The following is a 21,886-nucleotide window of genomic DNA, read 5'->3' as shown; positions in this document are numbered from 1 at the left end:
AATTGTACTTACAGCCAGACCACGAGCACCTGCAGGACCAGATGGACCCAAAGGACCTTGAGGACCCTAGAAATCAAAACACATATATGTATATAAATAAAAGGTATTCTAATGATAACTCATCCTATGTGGAGGGTGTATATAATTATTGAAATCTTCATTGATTTTATTAAAAGTAGCTATGGTTTTGTGTGATTTGGCAGAAGTATATGAAGTATATGAGATTTGGATTATATTATTAATTTTGTTTCTCTTGCATTATTCATTTTGGCCTTATATATTTTCTCAACAGAAATAATAGAGGAGGTAGTGTTGAGTAATGGACCATAATGATGGTAGCATGTACATTTCAGTATTAATTTAGGATTAAGTGCATGACCACCCTTCTATTTACAGTACAATATGAGTTTAAGGTGGACTAACTAAATTGGAAGTAGGTGTAAAAATACTCTCCAAAGTATTCTGCACATCATTCAATCATTAAAGCAACCCACCATTCAGAAAAAATAAATAAATATCACATTAACTAGAGGACAAAGTCAACACATGGCCCTCCTATTTATCTTTTCAATTGCAGATCTACAAATTCCCTAGTTTCTCTTCTGACAATCAAGATGGTCACAGTGCTTTTCAGCCCTGCTTGCTAATCTGAGGGCAGAATAAATTGTCTTGGACTACCAAATGCACACTGTGCAGCTTGGATGGCAGAAGAGTAGCTTGCTAATTGGCGAATCTGTAGCAAAAAAAGGTCACTAGGTAAATGTTCTGTTTTTTCCTCAGTCAGTGTGAATTTATTTTTTTGAACTGGAAGGTAGCTTTAAAGGATCTACAGTTTATCTATCATATCCCTAACTCAATATGTGCAATTGACTAGCATTGTGTACTCCTGATATGATCTGCTAAGTATATAACATGTTATTCTGAGAAAGAAAACCCATATTCATTTTGCCATTTGAAAGCAATACTTACAGATTCTCCTCTGTCTCCTTGTTTTCCTGTTGGGCCGACTGGGCCAGGAGCACCAGGGGAACCAGGAGCACCAGGAGCACCAAGAGGGCCAGTCTCACCACGGTCACCCTGTAGGGATAATGAAAATGGTTTTGCATTATAGAACATTATATTAGATTACTACGGTAAGAGCAGTGAGACTATGGAACTCTCTGCCTGAGGAGGTAGTGATGGGGAGTTCACTAAAAGAGTTCAAGAGGGGCCTGGATGTATTTCTGGAGTGTAATAATATTACAGGCTATAGCTACTAGAGTTGTTGATCCAGGGAGTTATTCTGATTGCCTGATAGAGTCGGGAAGGAATTTCTTTCCCCTAAAGTGAGGAAAATTGGCTTCTACCTCACAGTTTTTTTTTGCCTTCCTCTGGATCAACTGGCAGGATAACAGGCTGAACTGGATGGATGGATGGATGCCTTTTTTCAGCCTTATAAACTGTTACTATGTTACTACATTATGTGATGAATACTAATGTCTAGAAATATTTACTAGGTATGCAAATGTTGCTAAAGTTTAAACTTTGGAATACTATCATTTTAAAACCAATGCAAATATACAAAATGTGAGATACAAAGTGGTCTATTGGGAACATAGTATGTATGTATAGTATACAGCAGCATTTATCATAGATGTCAACTAAATCAGACTGTAAAGTAAGTGATGCAAGTTGAACCATACTGGCTATAATCTTACAATGAAGGAACTGCTGTGTAATAAAGCCGAAGACTTCTAAATCTTACCTTCACGCCAGCAGCACCATCACGGCCAGGAGGACCATCAGATCCAGGGTTACCCTAAAGAAAAATGATAGTTTTGCGTTCAGTGTTTTTTATTTTTATGTATATCAGTTTTATAGGTTTCCAAACTATTTGGTTATTTTAATTTACTCCTGCTTAAGGCCAGCCTACTATTTAAAGTGTATGGAGGCATCCCGACTATCCCCCAACAGAGGATGTTGGGGAAAAGAAGAAGCAGATAAGCTAAATTTCAACACCTGATCCTTTTGTCCTGGCTGGAGATAAGTCACCTCTTTATGTGTCTGGCAGTTCTTCTCTCTTGCCACTGAGAAGAAATGCACGCTTGTCTAAATTGATCATCTTTGTGTATGGCGGAGTCAGGAAGAGAAGCTGTTGGCCAAACAGCTATTAAAAATGTATTGGCAGGTTTAGTCCAAATTACTAGATGTCCACGTCACAGTGTTAGGTAGGCAGATGAAGATATGTACTTGAATATATGTTCAGTTAGCCAGAATTATTTTTAATTTGTATGTATGTTTGCCAGCCTGAGCAGGTAAACCTGCCAATCATTTAGAATCCACACCATGTGAAAATAGTGGTTGTGGTTTTTGTGCATCACTTATCCAAAAATGATCAAATCATATATCTGTTACAGAATTGTATATCAATTGTATATCATTGCTGAATTTATATTATCAGCTTAACCCCCTACTATTTGTCGTAATAGATTTATAACTGTTATTTAGAGTCAAAATCATGGTCATACTTCACGTCCAGGCTCTCCAGAAGGACCAGTCAAACCAGGTGGGCCAACAGGGCCAGGGGGTCCACGGTCACCAGCACCTCCAGCGTTTCCTTGTTTTCCAGGCTCACCCTAAAGAACATTTAATGAACTACGTGAGCTTATGCAGAATAGAAGCCAACACAAGCCTATATAGTAAATTTACTACTTAACATGTGTCAATATTTTACAAAGTTGCCATTTGATGTTGGGTGAAAGCTATCCATTGTCAAAATAATGTATGTGTTCTGCGAATCTATGAATGTCTAATAAGCCATTCATATTAATGTTATGCATCTTCACATGTATAGTAATATGTCAAACACTTATGTTAATAACAGTAGATTTTTATCAGTTTAGATTAGAAACAGTGTTTCAGTTGACTATGGTTGGCCTTATTCCAGTGGCTCCATGAAATATATAAAGGTTTGGTTATGAATAACCTTAACTGAGACAGCAGGGCTATACTGTTCAAAGTTTTTAACACATCATATAGGTTAGTATTTTATAATGTGCACATAAATGAAGAATAGTTAATAAAGAATTGTAGTTTTCCTAATAAAAATTTGTCAAAATTCTGGAGCAAGTTGCACCCAAAAAGTTCTACATGCCTCGCACCATTTTTTGCCTCATCTGATAAAAGGTGCAACTTATTGGGAAAGGGGCATGGCTTGTCAGAAAGGACATGGTTCATGATGTGCCAATGCATACCAAAATTGTGGTGCAAAATTCTGGCGCAAAGTAACCCAACTAATAAGAGGTATACACCTAAACGTGACAATCTAAAGATGTGCCAGATTGAAACTGTCTCAGTGAGTGAATAATGATACAGCAATATGAAATTATATAGTATAAACCAACAGCAAATGTCTCGGATAGCAATGTTTGGAAGTTTGTGTGATTTTGCTAATTTTCTTTTATCCCTATATTATATTCTTATGTAAAGGGAACCTATTATCTTTCTTGATATGTCTTTTCTAAAAAGATAATTCTATTTTTTCATGGCATAACAATTCTGGAGCATCTTTTCAACTCAATTTTGTGCCATTCCTCTGTTATTCTAGCAATGAATGATTAAATTGACAACTAGGTGTTACAAATTGGGGATGTGTTCCCGCACAGTCAGACACTGTCCTATCAGTGCGGCCAATATTAGACTGTATGGGGACATACCCTCTTGACAAGAGAAATTGTAAGACCCAGTTGTCATAGTATGTAGTCATATCTTTCTAGTAGGAATAAAGCGAAACAGCAAAAAGCAGAACTACAAGAAAAGATGTTTCCAAATTGTTATTTCATGGGTAATACAATTATTTACCAAAGCTGACATGTCAGGGGAGCTGAGGTGGCAATTGAGTGACAATATATAGTCCTACATAATGCAGTATTTTTATACTACATGGTAAAAAGAAGCTAGACTGGCAGTATAAAGAAAAGTTGTATAACACTCTGAAGTGTCTTTACCGGGTACAGTAGAATACATTAGTCCTACAATATATTGCAACACTTGCACTTTGTAAAATGTATACTTACAGAGGGTCCAGGAAGACCAGGGAATCCTCTCTCACCACGCTGACCAGGCAAACCAACAATACCACGCTGTCCAGCCAAACCATTAGGACCTGGAGGACCATCGGGACCCTAAAAAAGAAGAATAATTTTTATGACAACATTTTTTAAATATTTTTTTTGTAATAATTCAGTTAGCTACCGGCACCTCACTAACACAATGTACACTGGTAAAAAAACAGCACGTTTGACAATACAGGGTTGTTTGATCTTCAAGAGACCCTGTCACATTAAAAAACATAGTCCAATCTGCCAGCAGCATGTTATAGAGCAGGAGGAGCATTTTTGAAATATTCTGTATAACTTATAACTAATATTTTATTTATTCAAATATCTGCTTATTCTGGGCTTAGCAGTCCGGTGGGTGGTCATAGGCAGGAAATCACAGCTTTCTATATGCATACTCATACAAGTAAGGCTTCAAATTATGGATGAGTGGATCAATTAGTTAATCTGATTGAAGTCTCTTTATTTGAGGAACTGTCCCTCTACAGACGATTCTACCCTGTGCCAGCAGATGCACATGGCTGTACATCTTGCAATGCCTTGATAATCTTGCGCATGCACCGTTACTGTGAGTATCGTCGCAGGCGCAGATTATGTGCCTGTAAAAATGACTCAGCAATTGTGCATGTACTGCTAACATTCACTTAGCGGCACATGGAAATTCGTTGATGAGGATTCATAAGCATATCATCATGTGCAGATACTTGCTGTAACAGTGCATGTGGAAGATTATCAAGGCAGTGGGAGATAAAGGGCCATCTTACGCTGCCGGCAGAAGGAGTGTGTAGAGCTATGGGGATGCTCCCTCGCTAGTGTAAAGCCTGTATTATACTATACAAACACTATACTAACAGTGTAATACTGCCGCTCGTTCATCGGGCAATTAATTTCTTTCAACAGGTTTAAAAATTGTTTGCCGGCAGCAGATCGTGCTGGCTAATGATGATCTGCTGCCGGCATACTAGTGATCGCTCCTCCCTATACTGTGAAGGAGATTGCTGAATGTGATAACAGCTTCTCCATTAATGAGCAGGAAATTGCCGGAAAGGAACTCTTCTCTCCCCAACAATCGCCTGCTAATCTGCAGGTCTAATACAACCTTACATTAGTTTGATCAAATTGATTTGTACGAATCGATTTGCTCATCCCTACTCCAAATCATTAACTGAGGGAGTTCTATAAAAAAAATTCTATAAAACTGTATTTCAACCTGCACTGCTTATTTTAATATGGTGCTTGCAGATTTGACTGCATTACTAGGCCCACTACTTCTGATCATCATTGATATCACTAATTATAATAACAGAATTGTGTTCATAGAATCTGCCTGTATAAGTCCTGTTTCACACTGCTGGCTGGAGTTCTAGCAGGCTGTTCTGGCAGAGAACAGCCTGCCCAAGCTCTTCCAGATCACATGTACATAGGTATTTGTCCAGTTGAATCGCAGCTTATTTGCTGAGTAGCTGCCAGATCTCTGCCAGACCTCATTATAGTCAATAGGGCTACTGGGCATTCCGATAACATCCAGCAATGCCAGATCCAGAGAGATCCAGCAGGCTGCTCTCTGCCAGAACAGCCTGCTAGAACTCCTGCTGGCAATGTGAAAGAAGCTGGACTTCCCTAAACATATTAGACATCAGAACAACAATTGGCTTCACATAAGACCAAATGCTCAGTTTGACCCTAACATTTAATTTACTTATTTTCAAATATATATGTATATACTCACAGAAGGACCATCTTCACCAGGCTCTCCCTTCTCACCAGGAGGGCCAGCAGGACCCTGAAGACCTGGATCACCAGAACGGCCAGGAGGACCACCATCACCACGAGTTCCCTTGGGTCCATCTTTTCCAGAAGCTCCAGGTGGACCAGGTGGACCAGGATTTCCCTATGAAATATATTTAGCTGTTAGAAAATAGATCTACATATTTCTAGCACTAGAATGTCTTTTGGATACATAGCCAGTGTTTCAGTAAGTTAAAGGGGTTGTCCCATGAAAAACATTCTACATTAAAACCAGCAACTGGCTCTGAATACTGTTGTGATTGCATGTAATTGAAAAATTACTATAGCCACTGAGTTATTCAGTAACATCCATCTGTATAACGCCACCTGCTGTTTGTTCTTTTTCTTGTTTCTCTGTCCACCTCACTGGGGTTGACACACAAGCTCAGTTCCATTTTTAAACTGCCACCAGCCATATCTACTTTTAGAAGCTGTGACAGTTACAGGGAGAGCAGCAGCAGAAATGACACCCCCTGAGCTGTCCTCCTGAGGAAACTCTAGCAGAGCAATGAATTGGGGGATCTCTAGAGCCATGTGAGGTTCAGGGCTGGTTTTGTTAGAAAGAGATTGTCATGTCCTATATGATGACTGGTTTTCATTTTTTATACCTATTAATCATGGGATAACCGCTTTAACTAAATGGTATCTTTTTAGAAAACTATATGATTATACCACCCAATTACATATAGGAGTTGAGACTGAAGTGATTTAGAGAACAAAATAAACAATTATGTTATTCAAATTCAATAGTGGTAGGTTTAAAACAAAGTCAGTATATATGTCACGCAACAAACATGTATTATGTTTCGAGTACATCATCTATATACATACTGTTCTATAAGTCATATGATATTAATATATATTAACTAAGACAAGTAACTAAATGCAAGTTTCTTACATTGCCGCCAGGGGGACCAACTCTGCCTGCAGCACCTGGGAATCCAGTAGCACCCTAAAAAGAAGAAAACATGATTCAAAATTACAACCACTCTCTACAGCATTACTTGTATTCACTTGGGTTATATGATATCAGGAAATTCTGTTCATCCCAGCCCTGAAGAATATCTTTAGGATATCTATCTTATCCATTACCTTGTCCCGTTTACCCAACATGTGACATCATCATAACCATTATTAGTTTCATTATTATGTAACTATGGTAGTCTGAAGTCACACTACCATATCATCTCTTTTGTAAATTTACAGCAATAGAACATAAAGCCATAGATCAACAAAATCTAGCTCACTGAACTATTGCACTATTGCTTTGACTCGGTACTTTGTTGGTGTTCCTCAGGTATAACCTTGTGGAGCACCATATCTAACCTCCCCTGCAATACCCACTATTAGGACTGTATACTACAGCATTTCTCATTGCAGTGATGTTAGAAAAGGTGACTCCTGTCCTGGACTATTAATAGTTTAGTAAAGTCGTTAGAGAGATGAAATATACTTACTAGCGGGACCTTGGGCACCACGTGCTCCTTTAGGACCATTTACACCAGTTGGACCCTAGAATGACAAAAATATTAGGCCATGTTACAATGTATTATTGTATAATATTGGTTCTATCTATCTTCTACCTAGTATAATCCAATAGATAAGAATGCTTGTACATGCATATAAAGCCCAGTCTATATAAGAATGGATGTAAAATTATTACTTCTTCTAGTAACTGGACATTAGTATCCAAATTGTTAAAACTTGTGGTATGTTTCTAAAGATATGTATGCGTGTAATAGTGATTACTTTTAATTTACAGATACAATATGGTTATGTGTCGCATGTTTTTTTATATTAATGATTTATTTTCTCTTATCACAAACCTGTGGACCAGGAGCACCAGATGGACCTTGTGGACCAGGAGCACCAGCATCACCCTTCTGGCCAGATGTTCCCTGCTCACCCTTGATACCAGGTTGGCCATCAGCACCCTGCAACACAAAGGAGAAAGCATCTCAGAATAAACAGTAGAAAGACAAAAGATGTCATATTATCTTTCAAAACCTGCAACTAATCATTACAAATATGAATACAATGTGTAGATATCCCAAGAGGGCACTATATTGAATTTTACACCAAGTGATTTAATGATATTAATTATATTAATTAGGTCACTGTACTCCATAATCAATACATTTCCCACGCCGTTTTATTATATGACTATACCGATGGTCACAAAGGCTACTTACGCCATGCAAACAAATCCAACATCCAAATCCAATACATCTACTAGAATTAATAGATAAGGATACTGGCTTGACTTTCCCCAACATCGGTCATTAGTACTGAATTTCCAAATGGATTTATAATTTCTTGCGTATAGCATTGGTCAAAATATATGTAATAAATGTTTTTAAGTATTGTACTTACAGGTGGGCCAGCGAAACCAGCAGGACCAGGTGGACCAGTCTCACCACGATCACCCTATATACGAGACAAATGTGTTATGAGTCTTTCAGTCTTTCAAATGCAGAAAATATAAGTAATATATTAGAGGAATAATTCCACACTAAACCACTTTATAGTTAGCCTGTTTTCTAATACAAATTACTAATCATATGAGATAACTGGGCAAATGCTAATTGTTAATAAAGCTCAAAAATCTGACCCCAATCTAATAATAATAATCAATCGATGTTTTGTGAGGTCAACTGATGTGTGATAGATTATATTTACCGTGGAGATGAAACATACTACTATTCTATTCTTGCCAACAGTCACAATTTTGTTCAACCACAAAAGAGACATACTTGTGTAAACACCTCCCAGTGAGAGACATTTTAGGGGCATTCCCAGGCATTTTAGGTACTCACAATGCCAATCTTAAAGGGTTTCTGTCATGAGAAATATCGGTATGTAGCTGACTGACAGCGATGTGCTAATGTCAGCAGTACATAACAGTATGCTTTATAACTCCCTGCCTGCCGCCATTCTCTTAAAATAAAGACTTTTAAAATATGCTAATGAGCCTCTAGGTGCTATTAGGGTGTTGCTTCTGCGCCTAGAGGCTCGGCCAACTCACCTTTTGGCACGCTCATGTACACTTGATTGACTTTCAAGTTCTCCTCATAGCCCCGTAAATCCCACGCCCGCGCCGACCGTTTAGTATTCGGCGCAGGCGCAGTGAGTGAAAGACGCGCTCCTGCTGCTGGCTGCACTCACTGCACTTGCGCCGAATACGTAACGCTATCTCTCATGAAAGAAACCCTTTAAATGTCCTGATTTTGACTTTTTAAATATTGGTAAGTCCGCTACTCTATTACACATTTGTGCGTATGGATAAATTTTGACATCTTTTAATGCATGCAATAAAGAAAGCATCAGAATACTAATGATGTAATATACAAAATGTACTTACAGGAGCACCACGGGCACCAGCAATGCCAGATTGACCTGGAGGACCAGATTCTCCCTAAAGAAAAAGAAAAAAACAATTCATTTCTTCAGCCGGCCAAATCTACAACAAAAGTAATAAATGCAAATAACTGATAACATAGGTTGTTTGACTTTGTTCTGTTTTTGGTGCTTTGATATTATGTATGATAAGCTCATATTTAATAGAAGGATAGGATATTTTGAACCACATTAGGAAAAGAGACTCAAACTGCACGTCTAGTGATAAGATGCATATACTTTTATATTACATAGTTACTGAGGTCGAAATAAGACAAATGTCCATCAATTTCAATCTTTAATGAATTGGGTGTATTGTGATGGGATACAAAAATCCATACCTAAGTCATCCACATGGATAGACATAGAAAAAAGATTACTAGACAAAAAGTCACACCAACTTGGACGTGCGACTTTGTGTGTAGCCCTTTTTTTTCTATGTCTGTTGATGTTGATCATATGGACCACTATTTAGGTACTCCTTTATTATTGGTCTGTGTGCCCTCCTTTTTGCTTGCAGTAAATCAACTACATGGATCTTCAAGGGTCTTCAACTTTACCTGTTTTATATAGTACTTAGCCCTTACAATTTAAGGGGTTGTGCCAAGTTTGCAAGTTTTCCCCTAGTCCACGGATCGCTGGGGGTCTGACTGCTTTGACCCCCACTGATCCCATCTGATGGAGCGGCAGGTAGAGCATGTGCTCTGCTATTCTATTCATTTTCTATGAAGCCACTGGAAATAGCTGAGCTCTGTTCTCAGCTACCTCTGGCAGTCCCTTAGAGAATGAATGGAGCAGCAGGGTGCATACTCGACCTGCCACTCCATCAGATTGGAGAAATGGAATCCTAGTTCTTTGGCTTGTGGGGGTCCCAGCAGTTGGACCCCGAGTGATCAGTTAGTTATCCCATAGCTTGTGGATAGGGGATAACTTGCAAACTTGGCACAACGCCTCGAAATGAAAAGATGTATGTATGTGATGCTAGCAATAGAATCAATTATTCCTTCTGAGCAGTTTTGGTCTTTTACTTTGAAGACATTAGAATGGTTTGCAAGAAGTTACTTTTGAGAATACAGAATACAAATTAGTCAAAACTGATATTGTAGTTGCCAACCAGTTTTTACATATTTTAATAAGTAATTCTGAATAAATGTAGGTGTCTCCCAAAAATGTAGCACTCTCTCCGTCTCTCTATGTCTCTCTCTCTCTGAAGGACCTGGCACTGTGTAATGCATTATTTCGACTGTGGAGTTGCTGCACTGAACACTTGCTCATGGATTCTCACGCAGATTATAGCTGATTGGTGGGGATCCCAGCATTGGGACGCCCTTTGGTCATCTAATCACTGGACATCTATCAAAAAGAGATTGTCCAACACAGGCAATACCTTTAAAAAATGTTCTAATTTTGTGTCATTTTAATATTGTTTAGTTAATGTTAAAATAGTATGAACGTTATTAACGTGTACCTTACTTTATAAGATGAAAAACTGGAAATGCACAGATAAAATAGTACATACCTTCTCGCCATTAGGACCAGAAGGACCAGGTGGACCAATTGGACCAGTCAAACCCTGCAAATAAAGCAAAATAAAACATTAGAGTTGTTCATGTGTAAAGTTCTAACCTTTCTTCCAACACTAGCACCAATGCAGAACCTCCCAATGAGACTTATGACTGCTATTTATAGTCATAAAAAATCCATGTATATTATATATAAAGAGGTCATCCTAGTTTTGTCAACTATAACCCAACATAATGATCTATAGTATATTTATCCAATAGACCCTAATATTGTGGTGTTTTCTGTAATATTTCATTATTTTATACATAACATAGTAATAGCATACTATGCACAAAAACTGAGCACAAAAACGTCATTGAAGCTCTACAGTACATAGCTGTAGGGCGCTGTCCCTCTCAACATTATCTGACCGCTGAGCTTAAGGAGAATAGAATTCTGTTGTACAATGCACTGTTCAGACTTGGACCCTACACTTACTTAACATGCCATTACCTCTGAATAAGTTGCCCTCTACAGTTTAGGTACATAGAATACTCTTGAGACATGAGAATGATATAGTCCTTTAGCTCTGTACAGTATACAGTGCTGAGGTAGGTGCGCTTTTATAATAAACAGATTGTAGTAATACTTTATACTTACTCTAGCACCATCTTTTCCAGAAGCACCTTCTGGACCCTTCTCACCAGTGTCACCCTATTAGTAAAGATTAAGAATAGTTTAGTCATAAACCTAACATCATATATGACGATTAAACATTCACTAAGCACATGGCTGTATGAACCTATTTTGTCCTTAAACAGGTTGTATTATGAAGCATATTCTACATTTTTAAAACCAGAACCTGGATCTAAATACTTTTGTAATTGCATGTAATTAAACATTTTGTAAAGCCAGTGAGCTATTCAATAGAAATTATCTGTATAGCGCCACCTGCTGTTTTTTTTTCTTATTTTATGTCCTGCTCACTGAGCTGGTCGAACATGCTCAGCTTAAATCTTCAACTGCCACCAGCCATGTGGTCCGTTAGAAGCTGTGTCTTTTTTACTGGTAGAATGTAGGCCTGAAAGTTTGATCCTTGTGACTGTATAAGTATTAACAGATTAACAGTACTTGTTTAATATTGGTTTATAACTGGGCAGGTTCACATATGTGAATATTGCTGAATTATGTTAGCCAGATGTCTTTGAATGAAACTATATGGAGGGTAAAATTTCTTTACTTACTCTGTCACCTTTAGGTCCAGGAATACCAGAAGTTCCTCTTTCACCAGGCATACCTTGAAGACCAGGTGGACCTTGAGCACCATTTGGACCTGTTGGGCCACCAGCACCCTACAAGGCATATAGGTAACACTTAACCAAATAGCTCAAACATGTTGAGTTGGACATAATCACTGCCATAAATGTGTAAATAGTATGGAAGTAGATCTTAAACTCATCCTACCTTAGGACCATCAGTACCAGGAGTACCGGGAAGACCACGAGGACCTTGGAGACCTTGAGGACCTGAAGAACCACGTTCTCCTGGGAAACCACGTTCACCCTACAATGAAATGATAGCAATGATCAACTGATTTAATTCTAAAATAAAATCATCATCATTTTAGTTATTATTGGAAATGGTTGTAATTATAAATGAGATGTGGTTATGGAAATGTGTTGCCATCAAATCTATGTACTTGTACATATACACTGTGTGTACATATATATATATACATACTGTATGCAGGTGTGTTGTATGTATATGTTAATTCTTAAGTCATGTGCTGAAGTAGAATGAACATAACATTAATGCAAATAATTAGTAATATGTCTTACTCTTGGACCAACAAGACCGGGAGTACCAGCTTCTCCTGGAACACCCTAGAAAATAGAAAAACAGAGGGTAAAAAGGATTTTTTGCAAAGTACAAAATGAAGCTGCATTGGTAAACATGGTAAAGACTGGAAAAATCTCTTCATTATAGCTGAGCAAAACTAAACTGTGATTTGGAGTATTTAGGCCATAAGATTGTTTTCAACAATTTACACATGCAATATCCTGCATCCACACATGTAATATCCTTACACATGTACTATCATGCATCCAGGATAGTACATGTTTTTTTATTTTTTTTTCACTTTCAGTTATATTTGGCGATAATGGTTTTCATATAGATTTCATAGGTCATCTAGAAACTCATTTTACTCATACATATACATTTTTAGGTCAAACTTTCTTAGGGGCCAGTAATCACATATTGATGGTGGAATAGTGCTTTCCATATGAAAGGGATAAGGACATCAGGGTTAATATGGGTGAAAACTATACTTTTGCACTCAGTGATATTTTGTTGAGGAACACGGTCATAATATTGCACTTGCTGTTATTTTCAACTCTCCTGGCATGTATATATTAGTAGGTACTTATATGAAATAAGAATTCTAGAGCATCTTTTCTGTTGGAAGTTAGAAGTGGGCCTCTGCACAGTCTGACATTGTTCAACCAGTGCTGACTGCATAGGGGCCGAAGCCTTCTACAAGGGAAATGCTAAAATCCAGATGTTAATTTATTCATATTTTGTAGGAGGAATAACAGAGAAACATCAAAATGCAGAGTTTAAAAAACAAACATGCAAACCAGAATATTTTTTTTGTTGGGGAATACAAGTATTAACTAAAGCGGACATTAACCAAGCATAGTACAAAGAGTATTACATGACTTTCAATTGTGAACACAGGATCAGCTGCTGGAATTTAAGACTAATTTATGACTTTGTTCTTATAGATACATTATGACTTGGTTCTTATAATAACCATCAATAAAAGTTGTCAGATTTGAATACTTAACTTTATGGACATTATATTTTGTTTTATATTTAGTTTCTAATGCAATGTTAACAGTTTGGAACTACAATTAGGCTTCTTTAAAGGGATTGTCCTATCTGGGAAAATTTTAGGCATATCGCTATGCCACCTCTGGGACCCGCTCTTTTCACAAGGTTGGGCACCAAAGTGAATGAACAGCACACAGAGCAGGCATGGTGTTCTACCTATTCACTGCTATGGGACTATCAAAAATAACCAACCAAGTGCACTTAGCTACTTTTGGTAGTTCCATATGAGTGAAGGAAGAGTAAGCCATGAAAACATGGCCATCCCTCCATTCACCACTTTGAGTCTTCCAATAATAACCAAGCCAGAGATCGGCTTTTTTTTGGGAGTCCCATAGCAATGAGTAGAGGGTGCTGTGCATGCGTGGCTTGCTCTTCCTTGACTTCGGGACGTTCTTGAGAAAGGATTTGGTCTTGTACCTATCAGACAGTAAAGGTGTATCCTAGTGATATTAGTGTCCATGTTAGGAATATCTCTTTAGTAAAATACAGATTTCTGTAGAAATGCAAAGTTTGCTCACCTGATCACCTGGTTTGCCACCCTCACCAGGAGCACCTGGAGGACCTGGAAGACCCTGGTAAATTAAAAAATAATGTTCATTGAGCATTAAAATAAATCTGTTAATGTTTATTGGAAAGCATGCATTCATTTCAAACCATAGACTATTCAGTAATGTATGCATCATACCTGGAAGCCAGATGGACCAGGAGGACCTTGTTCACCTCTCTCACCAGCAGGTCCCTACAATAGAAACAATATCATTAGTATCATGTGATTGAATCAGGTGTACACTAAGTATACTGAAGGCAATATATATGTAGTTCTTGATTGTCTTATGTTTTTATTGTGGACTATGGTACCCAATGTTTAATAATGATATATAGTGCTATGTTTTTTTTTTTTTTACATTTGCAATAATCCAGTCATAGACCAGCAAATGCTAAATTAATTTCTAGAAAGTAATCTCTTAGGTAATATCTGTGCAATCTTGCATATAGTCATATTTCTCACAATATATGAAATATGTGGATTCGGCAATTCATATTCTGTGATTTTAGCTCCCTATTAAAAGTATAGCATGAGCACAATGTGAGTACCCTATAGAGGGAGGCTATGTGTCCACTATACATATACCACAGTTTGACAACCTAAAGGTCAAGAAGAAAATCATGTCTTTTAAGACTATGCTAGACTGAAATGTTTACTTACAGCTGGACCACCTGGACCCTGAGCACCAGTTTCACCATCTTTTCCGGGCAGACCCTAAAACAAAGGATTTTTTTCAGATTAGCTTTAATGGTTTATGAATATTAAAATATATTTTATAAAGTACTAAAAACTTCTGCCAGCTTACATTTTTACAGATTCTCTATTGATATACTGTATGAGGTTATACCTAAATGTGCATGTGTTTGAATCATTGATATACTATAACATAATTATAATTACACATAATGGTTTACATTATATTATTTTATGCAATCTGAAGATCATAGCTTTGTCTAATGCTACTTAAATACTGACAGCTGCCCACCCTTTCTAATGAGGTAAAAGATATGTGATTAGATATGCAGTCCTCTTAAAGGAGTTTTCCAACATTTTAATATTCATCGTCTATCTTCAGGAGAGGTCATCAATATCTGATCAGTGCTCAATTCCCAGCACCCCCACTGATCAACAGTTTGAAGAGGCCATGGCACTCCGATGAGCGTTAAGGCCTCCTCACAGCATATCAAGCACAGACCTGTACATTGTACAGCAGCTGTGCTTGGTATTGAAGCCCTGGCCCATTCACTTAAATGGGACTGAGCTGCACCTAGGCCGTGTGAGCGGTGAATGTGATTTCACTGGCCTAGGAAAAGGCTGCAGCACTCACTGGAGTACTGCGTCCTCTTCAAACAGATGATCCGCGGGGTTCCTGGGAGTTCGACCCCACGGAACAGGTATTGATGACCTATCCTGAGGACAGGCAATCAATATTAAAATCTCAGTCAACATCTTTAAGTAAGCAGAAATACATACAATTATAGAACTAAATGAAAAATTACAGTATTCAAGATGTTTACATAGAACAGACGGCAAAATACTTACTCTTAGACCAGGAGCACCAAACAGTCCTTTCTCACCAGGCTTGCCAGCTTCACCCTATAATGAATGAAACAGGTGTAATTAATGGATAGCTGTACAGTGTAAAAAGCAAGTTAATATAATTCATACAACCATACATTGGGTGACCAAAAGTCCTCCTATTATGCAAAATCTAACTGAATGGTGTATGTGGCATGGGCACAATCTGAGAAGATTAGTACTGGCAGAATTTGGAAGAATACATAGTATTTTGGGTGGCACTGATTTGTAAGGTGTGCACAGTTCAGTGTCTTGAATAGAGCAGAGAAGGTGCCACAGATATAATGTTTATGGGAATTGTTCCTGGCATTGTCTCCAAGGTTGCAACCTTCCAGAAACACCTGGACAGTCCATAAATATAGGAGACTTTTTTTTCCAGTGTCAGTGGAAAAAAAAAAGATGTGTTCATAATTTGTTTTGTGGCTGGTGGATCTTGAGGAGGTTATTCTTTTGGGAATCATTATTTCACAATACCCAGTTAATACTAGCAATTGGTTCTTATCGGTGCATTAAGCTATGGACATGTATTGCTTATAATCCTTTTCATTCATTATTGTTTTCCAGTTTGTCCACAAAAAATGTTGGTTCTCTGATTTTTAGATATTGTCACGAAAAAAGAAAATTCCCGGCTTATGCCATCATATCTGCCATTACCCTCTGGCCATTTCTTTCACTTGTTTCCTAATTTTGCAGTAACTCTGGAGAGGTGGATTTGTATAGAGGTTCACATAATGTAAAGGGAATAGGACCAGCATCTTCTCTTACAGTTTTTGATAATTTTCTTCTTTTAAAACCTAAGTTCCCCTTGGCACAACTATTGAATAGATTTATCCATATTTTATCCATTCTTCTAGATAGAGTATCTGTGATTTCTTCTAGTACTAGCCAGATTCACTGCAAAATTGGCAGGTAAATAGTAACTTACATTGGCACCCTTAGGTCCAGGGAAACCCATAACTCCAGGCTGACCACGGGTACCCTGAGGACCAGGAGGTCCGGGGCGACCATCTTCACCAGAAGCACCCTAAAAGAGATAAAAACAAGTGTTTATGATTGTACTATAATATACTGAATGTTTCATTTATTATAATAAATTACAAGTGGTCCCTCAAGTTACAATGGCCTCGGAGTTCAATATTTTGATCTTTAAATGGTCTGTCCTGGGCCACTGCATATAGAAACTAGACTCAGATCTGGCCAACAAACATGGCTCCTTCACTAGTAAAACACCTCTATTGACTGTCTAGTAGCTCCTCTTTACAGAACAGTGTGGTACTACATCCCCTGTACTGCCCTCTGTGTTAGGATGAGCTGCTTCTTTGGATGTCAGGTGAGAGCGGCTCCGTAATATTTTTCTGGTACATTGTGTGCTATACAGGACACAGCAGCTACTCCTGGCTGTTATATATAAGGACTTGTTTTAGCTGTCTTAGATATCTGTCTGTTTCTCTTAAATCTTCATTTTCTTTTATTATTAGATGACCTTTCGGCATCTTGGAACCAATTACTGGTTTTCCAATATGGACCCAGGTTACAATTGTTTCAACATACAATGGTTTTCCGGGAACCAAATAATATTGTAACTTGAGGGACCACTATACTACTTTAGTCCCTTCTCTATATGTACATTACCCCCAAAATGATCTAATATTTTTTACATATGAACATCGGACCACTGATACACACGTGAATCTTAATGACAAATATGAATGTTAAAGAAACTTACAGTTGCACCAACTTTTCCTTGAGGACCAGCATCACCAGGGCGACCAGTGAGACCCTGGGGGGAAAAAAATACTTGTTGAGAAACTTGAAGAACACATTTTGAATTGAATCATTGACATCCTGTAGGAGGTCCTATCAGTGGTTGACAGCTCTCTATATATGAACAGTGATACAGGGAAGGTATTCAATTACTGAACAGGACCGCCCACTGGACTCCTGAGTTCAGAAAGAGTGGTGGTTTACATGAATAAAATACAAGTTATGTTCAAAGGTTACAGGTTCCCTTTAATAAAGTTGGACTTGTTCAGACATGGTTGGAAGAATAAAAGGTAATTTGGATACATATAAATTAGATTTATGTTAATCTTTGGATTCCATGTATTTTGCCAAGTATTAAATTCTTACCAATACAAATCAAAATAAACTGACTGGGACAGTTCCAGTCATGGTCAGACTATGTAGTGTTTTGACCCATACCTGTAAAGTCCAAGCTCTATTAGAAGACTTTTTTATAATCCCCAGAGACCTAATGCTCTATTTTATCTCACTTACTCTAGCACCAGGGAGACCAGGTTCACCAGGACGGCCAGGATCTCCATTACCTCCCTTAGGACCACCAAGACCAGGGACACCACGATCACCAGGAGCACCCTAAAGGAAAGGAATGCAATGATATTAATTTATGTAGTAAATACTATAGGCATTCTTAATATATTCTATATTTAGCTACAACTGTATTCATAATTTTTTTGCATTATTACTAACAAAAATTGATACATATTTTCCATTGAAATCACAAGTATAATACTGGGATGGCCATAACAAATTAATGTATTTAATGTTTTTATTTAATGGGATCTTAAATAATAAGATATCAAAGCCACTCACCTTTGGTCCAGCAAGACCATCTTGACCAGGGAAACCACGGTTACCAGGAGCGCCCTGATAAAAAAAAAAAACATTGATATGGTCACCAATATCACTTATTAGTTATGAACAGCACCATGATATACCCATGTATCTTCAAGTCATGATGTGCAGTGTGTACAGGTTAAAGTATGTACAGAAATTATCCAATAATTAGGAGGATTTATATAGGTAATGGAAGAAAGAAGGATGTATGGTATTTGTAAAGCACATACAGCAGAATGGCTCATAAGATTGCTGGAAAACTCGGCTTGCAGTTATGCCTTTCACAGATACGTAAATGATTAGAGGTGTGGTCAGATTAGACACTGGGTCTTGCCACAAGAGGGTGTAAAAGTGCTTCCCCTGCAGCCCTATGAAAAGACTCTCAGATGCTACTTTTGGGAAGTGTACCTCTTGTTAAGAGATCTCTGACACGCCTCTGCAATGCACTAGAAGACATTTTGCCCAGTTGACAGACTTTGAGTGGAGGACCATCACTAGACTGAGTGAAGCAGGATGGTTGTTTTGACAATTTTTCCATAACCTAGACTGTTCTGACCTAGCTGTTAGGAGGTGTTGGGAGCAGTGGTTACGTGAGGGCACAAAGACATGGCAAACAGGCTCTGGATGGCCCAGACAGACCATCAGTAGAGAGGATCATTTGACCTGCCACATGTACTGTCCACCATCCAGACACAGGTGGCACCTTCTTTATACACCCCTGTTTCTGCCTTGACTATTTCAGGGTGTTTTATGATGCTCATTACAAGTTTTGCCATTAACGGCCAGCCACCTTTGCCTTTGTTTGCAGTGGTGTCATGAACGAAAAATCTGGACTGCTACAGACTGGAAACGCATCATATTTAGAGACAAATGTGGGATCTGCCAAGGTTTGGGTTACAATATGGAGGGACTAACAGCTCAACGATATGTGTAGGACATCCTGTGGCCTTGGAATGTCTCTACTAGATTGCAACAATTGCTTGACCTGCCTGGTCACCAGATTTATCGCCAATCTAGCATTTATTGGAACCAGCTGGGGCACCTGTTTCTGCAACCTACTAGTGTGCAGGATCTACAGGACCAGCTGCAACATCTGTTGGAATATGTGCCACAGGATACTGTACGGAACCTGTATGCCTCCATGCCTAACTATAACTGTATGTTGTATCCAGGCTAGAGACGGGGGCGGCCCAACAGAGTCCTAGGGCCTCCTTACAAATGTACAGTTTTTTCCAGTACATTCACACACATAAAGTTTCCTTTGATTCCAACATCTCCTTCTTGGTGCATTATTTTTTTGTTAATGTACACTTGTCAGTCAAAGCATTAAAACCCATTCAAATATTGTGTCGGTACCCGTTGTGTCACCAAAGCAGTTCTTCTCCATTGAGACATGGACTGCACAAGAGCTCTGTAGGTGTAGTGTATGTACTCTACTTTATAAGGGGTGATGGTTGTTTTCACAATTGATGAACTAAGGTTGAAGTTGCAAATAATATCTAGAGAAAGTAGAATTCTCAGCTAGAAGATTTTTCAAAAAAGGGTGTATAAAGTATGAGAATATGTTCAGTGATATTAGAGTGAATTGGAAAAAGGCAGCAAACAGAATGGGGGGGGGGGTGTATAGATGCTACAGAGAATGAGCAAATACAGGTGAGCTCAGAATAATACTGAACCTGTGATGTGCTTTATGAACTTAAATCAGACAAGGAATTATGTAAGCGTGTTAACCTGCATGGGACCCTATTGCATGGTAGTTATCATTGATTGATTATTTTCATTTGGACATACAGGGATGTTCATAATTTCCTAATCTGAATTTTAAACTTACTCTTTCACCAGGTGGACCATTTGGACCAGCAGCGCCAGGCTCACCACGGGCACCTCTTTTGCCTTCTTCACCAGCTGGACCAGGAGCTCCCTGAGGACCTGAGGGTCCCTATAAAACATGATAATATCTATATTAGTATGTTGCATAAACCATAATACCTAGAGTCATGATGATTTCTTTTCAGAAGCTATAAAACTGACCAATAACGTGGAGTGGATTATATGACACATCATTTTTTTCTCTCCGTTCTGGGGACAGAACGAAATGCATTTTGGAGCATTCCGTTCCCTCCAGTTCAGTTTTGTCCCCATTGACAATAAATGGGGACAAAACTGAAGCGTTTTTTTTTCCGGTATTGAGCCCCTATGATGGAACTCAATACCGGAAAACTTTAACGCTAGTGTGAAACTAGCCTAAATGTCTAAATGATTCGAAAATTAGTAGTATTCTTTGTATTTGGATAGGATAGTTATACTCACTAGTAATCTACTGTAATCTACTGATTATAACATATCACACATTGAGAAAATCACATTATAAATGTATGCAGGTCATTACTTCATGGTACTAGAGGTATACTAGGAAGGCATTTTAATCAATACTTACAATTTCACCCTTGGGACCTTGTTCACCCTTGAAACCTACAACACCAGGTTCACCCTACAATGAAAACAAGGATCACATTAATAATGAATTGTCTTGGATAATTTGAATACAACTAGATAATGTACTGGTTGTTGTACTACAAGTGTTACATTTACTGTAACTGCTGTCCATAGTTTACCTACATATACTACACAGAGTGCATATATCATATCATCAAAATACAGACTTCCGGCTGTTGTAGAGTATGGACATCTGAACTTTACTAGCTCTACCAGCTTATTTGTTATGTTGACTGATAGATCATACAGTCATATCATATAGGAGTGTTTCTTTCAGCCAATTTGGTTAATTTGAATGTCATCTACTAAATTATTAGTACAATCTAAAGATCTATCGGACGAGTGAGAAAAAAGTAGAAGTGAATTACCTGTTGACCTTTGGGACCAAGAGGGCCGGTGGCACCTTGTGGCCCAGGTGAACCACGTGGGCCAGGGAAACCAGGAGCGCCAGCAATACCGGGACCACCCTATGGGATGGAACAAACAATGAATGTAGTATTTGCTGATTGTAATTTCTACAGGACCACCTTATAGAACACCTAATATATAACATTTAAATCAGGAGTATTATACATCTCGTAGGACTTAATATCAATACTTAGTATTGGCTACGCCCCCCACCCTCCCCAATATTTCCCAGTGCACATGCAACAAACATCACAAGACAATGCAAAATGCAATGACCCAGATTTCTGACAAATTTTCCTTTTTATTAAGTGGAAGAAATTTGAATTAACATAATTGTAATAAAAACGTTCCCCTCCAGCTCACCCACTTTATCTAACCTCTATGTTGGAAATAGTGGCATAGGTGCTTAATAAATATTGTGTTCATTCAGAACAGCATATTTCTCAATGTATTTATACCAGACAACTGTCACAAATATATTGATAAATTTGCTTCCCTTATATTACAATGCTGGCTACCTGCAGCCGCCTCTAGGGGGAGC

The 21,886-nt window shown here is 38.2% G+C and overlaps 1 protein-coding gene across 1 annotated transcript in view; it reads right to left on the bottom strand.

The window, feature by feature from the left end:
• The window catches only part of COL2A1 (collagen type II alpha 1 chain), a 46,658-nt gene that overhangs the window by 3,693 nt on the left and 21,079 nt on the right, over positions 1-21,886 (bottom strand). The window contains exons 20-46 of the mRNA XM_044283781.1: positions 21,306-21,404; positions 20,879-20,932; positions 20,273-20,380; positions 18,418-18,471; positions 18,082-18,180; positions 17,531-17,584; positions 16,730-16,828; positions 15,769-15,822; positions 14,887-14,940; positions 14,365-14,418; positions 14,198-14,251; positions 12,623-12,667; positions 12,249-12,347; positions 12,029-12,136; positions 11,445-11,498; positions 10,801-10,854; positions 9,247-9,300; positions 8,259-8,312; positions 7,712-7,819; positions 7,344-7,397; positions 6,784-6,837; positions 5,827-5,988; positions 4,056-4,163; positions 2,508-2,615; positions 1,745-1,798; positions 970-1,077; positions 13-66 (exon numbers count right to left, since the gene is read on the bottom strand). Of these exons, the coding sequence (XP_044139716.1) occupies positions 13-66; positions 970-1,077; positions 1,745-1,798; positions 2,508-2,615; positions 4,056-4,163; positions 5,827-5,988; positions 6,784-6,837; positions 7,344-7,397; positions 7,712-7,819; positions 8,259-8,312; positions 9,247-9,300; positions 10,801-10,854; positions 11,445-11,498; positions 12,029-12,136; positions 12,249-12,347; positions 12,623-12,667; positions 14,198-14,251; positions 14,365-14,418; positions 14,887-14,940; positions 15,769-15,822; positions 16,730-16,828; positions 17,531-17,584; positions 18,082-18,180; positions 18,418-18,471; positions 20,273-20,380; positions 20,879-20,932; positions 21,306-21,404 (2,061 nt within the window). The remainder of the gene's footprint in view (positions 1-12; positions 67-969; positions 1,078-1,744; positions 1,799-2,507; positions 2,616-4,055; positions 4,164-5,826; positions 5,989-6,783; positions 6,838-7,343; positions 7,398-7,711; positions 7,820-8,258; positions 8,313-9,246; positions 9,301-10,800; positions 10,855-11,444; positions 11,499-12,028; positions 12,137-12,248; positions 12,348-12,622; positions 12,668-14,197; positions 14,252-14,364; positions 14,419-14,886; positions 14,941-15,768; positions 15,823-16,729; positions 16,829-17,530; positions 17,585-18,081; positions 18,181-18,417; positions 18,472-20,272; positions 20,381-20,878; positions 20,933-21,305; positions 21,405-21,886) is intronic.

This window comes from Bufo gargarizans, chromosome 3, assembly GCF_014858855.1.
Source record: "Bufo gargarizans isolate SCDJY-AF-19 chromosome 3, ASM1485885v1, whole genome shotgun sequence".
Lineage (NCBI taxonomy): Eukaryota > Metazoa > Chordata > Amphibia > Anura > Bufonidae > Bufo > Bufo gargarizans.
This window is presented reverse-complemented; position numbering and strand designations above follow the sequence as displayed.